The sequence below is a fragment of the Limulus polyphemus genome, unplaced genomic scaffold, assembly GCF_000517525.1.
Source record: "Limulus polyphemus unplaced genomic scaffold, Limulus_polyphemus-2.1.2 Scaffold58, whole genome shotgun sequence".
NCBI lineage: Eukaryota > Metazoa > Arthropoda > Merostomata > Xiphosura > Limulidae > Limulus > Limulus polyphemus.
The window spans coordinates 383,763-390,578 of record NW_013665668.1 but is presented as its reverse complement, the minus strand read 5'-3'; the positions used below and the strand labels follow the sequence as shown (position 1 = coordinate 390,578).

General features: G+C 29.1%; 1 protein-coding gene across 7 annotated transcripts in view; it reads left to right on the top strand.

The window, feature by feature from the left end:
* The window catches only part of LOC106464238 (serine/threonine-protein kinase PAK 3-like), a 71,962-nt gene that overhangs the window by 11,394 nt on the left and 53,752 nt on the right, over nucleotides 1-6,816 (top strand). For all 7 annotated transcript variants that reach the window (XR_002611758.1, XR_002611759.1, XR_002611756.1 and 4 more), the window contains exons 4-6: nucleotides 1,224-1,228; nucleotides 4,372-4,472; nucleotides 4,832-4,991. Coding sequence is in view for 4 of the 7 variants with exons in the window: in XM_022392202.1 (XP_022247910.1) it covers nucleotides 1,224-1,228; nucleotides 4,372-4,472; nucleotides 4,832-4,991 (266 nt within the window). In the remaining 3 variants the exon portion in view is untranslated. The remainder of the gene's footprint in view (nucleotides 1-1,223; nucleotides 1,229-4,371; nucleotides 4,473-4,831; nucleotides 4,992-6,816) is intronic.

The window sequence follows — 6,816 nt, the reverse complement described above, 5'->3', positions numbered from 1 at the left end:
GTTCTGCACTGAATACTTTTTTATTTAATTAAATAATGCACCAAAGAACACACAATAATAACGTGCAAAAAGCAGACAATGTCCCAAAACTATCACAGTTTTTCTGGCTTTATAACTATGCAAAACAGCCATTAAAACTTCATCTGAGCTCATTGATGTATTTCCTGTGAAAATTAAGCTTGTGCTGAAAGCAAAATTGACAATACTCTTTACAGAAAACAGCATAGTATAATATGTTATTTGACAGATTAAAACCTTGGCTTTCTTTTGGTTATAAATAATATAAATAATTTCTGAAAAAGAGGATGTGGCAAGAGGGACTTGATTGTCTATTTCAGGGCTCTGTAACCAAATAAATCGAAATCTAAGAAAATTATGCTTTTTTCAACAATGGCAATATAAATAAATATTGGTAAATAAATCGGAGAAGAGGGGATTGCTAGAGAACATGTGTCACAATTCTCATGCTAGGGGAATTCTAGATTTTTTTTAAATATTGCCTTATAAAAGTAAGAACTTAAAACTTATATACTATTGAAATTTTGATTATTAGTTACCCTTTTATGCAATATATATATTGATACACCAAAAAATGAAAGTGGTTTAATTAAATTTTAAATGTAACTCACTAAAACCTTGTTACATGCGCAAAAAAGATGCCTGTGGAGAGATGGTTACAGTACTGTTATTATCAATGGATATGAATAAACCAATTGATAAATCAAATTTTAATATTATATAAGTTTTATGTTCTTAATTTTTGAAGGAGAATATTTAAAAAAATCCTTAATCTCTCGTAGTATGAGAATTGTGACATTTGTTCTCTAAGGCTTCTTTCTTCTCTAATTTATTTACCACCCCCTCTCTGAAGTATGACATTTAACATATATTACTCAGTATATACATTATTAAAGCAAATTCTAATTTTTATAGCCCTCAATCCTGTTTTTTTATAGAGAGCCATAAACTAGAAAATCAGACCCACTTGTCATGTCTACTTGTCACATCCTCTGTTTCACAAATTGCCAATAATTCTCTCTGATGTTTTATACTATATTATTATTAACCGATAGAAAGGCAAAGCTTTAATCTATAAAATGATATATTGTACTACATTGTTTTCTGTACAGAGCTGAGAAGTAGAATTCCTGCAACCAAACATGATCACCCTTTCAGCTGTGGGGGTGCTATAAGATAACAGTAAATTGCATTATTCATTGGTAAAAGAGTAGCCTAGCCAAAGAATTGGCAGTGGGTGGTGTTGACTAGCTGTCCTTCCTCCAGTTTATCACTTTTAAATTATGGACAGATAGCACAGATAGCTCACGAGTAGCTTTGTGTGAAATTCAAACCAAACCAGTACAAAGTATTGTCTGTTTCATTTTCAGTTTGAAAGTTTCTTATTTTAAGATTGTTATGATACAATTAGAAAGCCAGTTAAATTATGATAGTTATAGGACACTGTTGGCTTTGTGCATGTTATTATTCTGTATTATTTAAGTAAATAAAAGTTTAGAGTACTAGTACCATTAGTATAAAAAAAAAGTAGGTTTAACTTTTTTTGGTAACTAATAGCAACAAAATGAGCTTAAAGGTGAGTACTATATTTTTTGTTTTTCATGTTTATTCTTTATTTATTATTATAAAAGTAACTAAAATGTAAAAATTAGGAACTTGTTAGATAAGATGATGAAAAATAATAGAAATTCTTCAAGAGGTATGCTCACAAGTAGCTCATGCATTATGTCGTTCAATACTGAAACATGAGCTATGTTTTCGCTGAGTAATTTACAACTTGTGTAGTAGGATTATTAATTACACATGGTTCAAGGGGTAATAAAACAATAAAATTAGTTATAAACAGATGTAAACTATTACAAGCTTTAAGTTATTTAGAATAAACAATTGTAATTTCCTGTGACAACCTGCAATCATTCTAGAAAGAAAGAAAAAAGGTAATTAAGATTTATTTTCTAATTTTTATAGTGGTTACAAAGTTAGTCAAATTGAACAAGTCTTGAGGTTGAGAAAATAACAGATAAATTATAAGGTTCTACTGAAAAAAAGTTTGATATTTATTTAGGAGATTTTAAAGGTTATGCAAATGATATTTGAAACTTTTCGTATGAAGAAAAGTATTTTCAATGTTAGCATGAAAAGCACTTTGCACTCAGAGTAATCAGTACTTTGACTCCATCTTTACTGAAACCTTGCCAAGTTTTGTGGAGATACACAAAACATATTAACAGTTGTAATATGGAAATTGATTGTTACAAGGTTGGTCAAAGTGACTGTAGCAGTTTGGATAAATTTGATGTAATATCTGCTGATATTTAGTTTAGTGAATAAATAAAACTACCCAAAAGTAGGGATGAGAGCTTCGTGATGTAATCAATACGATCAACAACCTATGAGCAGCAGTTACATTAATTAGTGTCATATAAACTAATCAAAACTAGTGTTTCTGATTGTGATTATTCAAACTATGGTTGAATTAAAATTCCAATCAAATAGATTGTCACAAAAAATCAATCAATCAAAATTAGTGTTTCTGATTACTACTATTTTTAATTATACCAACAGTCAGTTAATTGAAAATTATTATTAAATTGATTGTCAGGAAAATAATCAGTTAATTTAAATTAAAGTTTTTGATTATTCCAACAAGCTGGGTAATTGAAATATTGCTCTTATGTTTGTTGTTAATCACAAAGTTTCATAATGGGGCGATCTGTGCTCTGCCCTATTTTAACCTTATATTTTTTTAACTTTAAGTTTATTCAGCTTCGGTGATTGGGGTAGAGAGGAGGGGGTCATGATTCAAGGGTCCCAAGTATGTTTTCCTTTGCTACCAAACAGAAGGAAACTGGCTGGCAGAATCTGCTGCCAACTTTTTTACTTCAAGAATGCTGTACTAATCAGTTAATGGGGCTGTTGATTAATGGATTAGGAAATACAACTAATTGCCCAGCTTTTATAGTGATTTAAAATCAGCACAAATATATGAGATGTAAAATCAATTATGTTGTAACTTTGAAAAATTACACGAAGCTGCATGATTTTGAAAACTTGGAAACATTTTCCAGCTTCAATAAACCTGTATTCAAAAGTCACAAACCTTTTAATAGTGTAATATTAGTTGATCAAGTGTTTTTCTGAAGAAATGAAAAACTGAAAATGGAACCCAAACTTATGAGTCTTGTAACTGTGGGTTCAAGTTCCACCTGAGCTCAATTTTTCCATTTCTTTACAAAAATGCTCTAAGTTTACAGGGTGGTGTGTGGCATTAAAACTTCTCAAGTTAACCAACTGGTATAACTTGTTAATTGTTGCTGTTTATACAAACCATAAACATTTTACTGTTTTTGTACATATACTTGTATCTCTCAACAAGTTTTTATAAGCTGGTTCGTAATTCAGTAGCTATTTTATGATATATGATGATTCTGTAACTGAAATCTCAAAAGCTAAACTTTAAAATAGATATTACTGTACAGGTATCCCTTGATTTCTGAAAGGAATATGTTCTTTGAGAACATAATGTACATCAAAAAACATAAATCAAAAATGCTTTTCCCATTATTTTAAAGGTAAAATATAGTGGATGCAATCCTGACCCAAAATTTTTGGCCACACTAATGTAACTTTTTCTTTGACTATAATCTAAGAAAAATACTGTTAAAATAAACACAAACAAAAATCTGAAATAAAAAGACATTTTTATTAATGAAATACAAAATGTAGTGTACTGTATTTGTCAAGAAGTAGTTGTTGCTTTGCTTGTCGATGAGAAGGGAGAGGCTATGGTGATTACTGGCGATCTTCAGAGGGTAAAATTTTCTTACAACTTTTATAACAAATTTTTATTATAGCAAAAAATGTGATTGCAAATCAAAATACATGCCCATAAAAGTTAATTATGTTATAGCGAATAAACGTAGGCTGAATGTTCATAAATCGAGGAATACATGTACTATATAATACGAAATATTTCTTTATACCATTAATATTTTATGGTTAATATATTTATTATTCGTGTTTTAGTTCTATATGTATGTATGTTGAGATTGAAAATGAATTCTTATATATGTGTCTTGATTATTTTATTATTATTATCAATATTTTTCTCTACTTAAACACATAACGTGCAGAAGTTTATACTGGGAATAGTGCTCTAGTTTCGTAAAGATTATTGTGTCGATGTTTACAAAAACATCATCCTCGTATGGAGGTAAAAAATGACCTGCCTACCCTAAATTCTTATGTCAATTTTATGAGTATATTGAGATTATTTTTGTTTTTTGTTGTTGTTGTGTTTTTCAAGCTAAAGCTAGGTTTTGAGTTGTTGTTTTAGACTGTTTATTTTTCTAGGTACAAAAAAGAAGGATGCAGACAAACCTGTCATTTCTCCACCCACAAACTTTGAACATACTATCCATGTGGGATTTGATGCAATTACAGGGGAGTTTACTGTGAGTATATGTTTATTGTATATATGTTTGTGTATTAAAAGTGAAATGATAGAATGTATTCAAATAGGAATTGACTAGTATAAAGTCGTGATGAACGGCGTTAATAGAGAAGTCATGCAATATGTAGAGCTATGCATTCAACATGTCTTGAATCGGAATGCATCTTAGCAGTACAGCATATGTACACAAATTAGAAAAACTATTATATATATTAACAGGCCAGAACATAAAATACACCCCCCCCCCATACTTTGTTTTTTTTTCTGAGATATCACATAGAAAAATTCAATTTTTTAATTCCTTGTATGATTGTGAAAGACTATACCTTGTAAAAACAGATTTTTTTTTTAACTCTGTAGGGAATGCCAGAGTCTTGGGCAAGATTATTACAGAATTCCAACATTACCAAGTCAGAACAGAAGAAGAATCCTCAAGCAGTGTTAGATGTGTTAAATTGGTATGATGCCTCTACTAAAGAGAAACAAGAGTCTAAGTACATGACAATGAACCGTATGTTAGGTGAGTGAGTGTTATCTTCTTGCTATTGATAAAACTAAGTGATTATTCCTGCTGTAGTCATTTGAAACCTGAATTCTTCCAGTTTCTTCATGGAAGAAATGTATTTTAAAAGTCTTAAATGCTGCCTCAGCTTTTCACAGCTTGATAAAATCTTTCTGCTGCAATTTTATAGACTGATAGTCATACCATCTTAACTGTGTATAGCAAAAACATATTTCTATTGCAGCTTTTATAGCGTGACAAAATTTTACTGTCATGATTATTTATAGCATAACAAAATCTTACTGTTTTGACTGCTTACCTCTTGTCAAAATCTTACTGTCTCAAATGTGTATAACTTGATAGGTTCTTCCATACTTTGTAAAATGTTTGTAGTATAAAAGTCTTTCTTATCATCTAAGCTGTTTATTGTGCTACTTTTTTTTTGTCATCTAACATTCCGTGTCTTTTATGTTTTCTAAAAAGTCAATCTCAAATTTTATCTATAAAACATATTTTGACTTTAATAAAATAACATAGATATATTCATTTACTTTTGTATGTTTTACCAAACATTATTTTCTCCAACGATTGTAAGATTGTTTTGTTTTCATTATGATAAAATTAAACCTAAGAATTATGGTATTTCTCTAGTTTATTTGGTTAGATGATAAGCAAAATGTATCTAAGTTTAAAAAAACATTTTATTCTTGTGTAACTCATGCCATTTTCTTTGAACTACAATATTGTGTCTTAACATAGAAAAAGTGAAGTTATTAGTATTTATTAGCTGTTGAAAACAAAAGCAATCCTGTCATGCTGGAAATTGTATGCCATTTTATTTAGCACAAATTTGAATCTAGTATCATGAAAATTTTAGAATTACATTTCAACCTATAAAACACAATACTGTCTAATTTCTTGATCTTTTATTGGTGGTTACCAGTTTTGTAGTCATTATATGCAATTCTGAATTGATTAATACTTGTTAAAGAATTTTATTCTTGTAGTCAAAGAATTTCTAAATTTTCTAGCATTTTGGGTTGCCAATACAAATTTGATAAGTTTAAGCTTCATTTCAATTCTGTTGAATAACCATAAGATAATATTTACTCTTCATTTCTGTCAAATGTACTAGATTGTTAATGATCGTTAACCTCTGATCTAATCAAGCTACCTATGTAGATCAGAACTAAAAAATTAGCTCATTGATTAACATAGCTAATTTAATATACAATTCTAACTAGGTTTATGCAAAGTTATAAAACTAAAAGTTACAATAATTAGAAAGCATTGATTCACCAGCTTGGTATTCTTGCTGTTAGCAGCATTTTCAACTGTAATTCATATAATAATCTAGCAAGGTTTGACTAACGTAACACATATAGGTTAGTCTTAAATCCACATACTTAGTTAACAGTGCATATTAATCATGTAATAGAACATACACAACTACACACACACACACACACACACACACACACACACACATACTTATTAACTGTTTTAATCAGTATATTTAATGAATGTAACATTAAAGAAAGAATAAATACAATATGCCTACAAAACATGTGTATTTGCATCTACTTTATTTATTTCCTGGTCTCAGCCATAATTAATTTTTTCTACATACATTTTTGAGTTACTTTACACGAAATCTAGGAATTTTTTTAAGGGTGACACTTACTCAACTCCAATAGTAAATGAGTAGGGAACATTTTAGACTTATTCTAATGTAATGCATGATATCATTTTGATGACTAAAATTCTTTCTTATAGAAAGATTTAAAATTTTCTCAAAGTTATTATTTAATTATCTTAAAAAATAAAAATTTAATACTGTAGT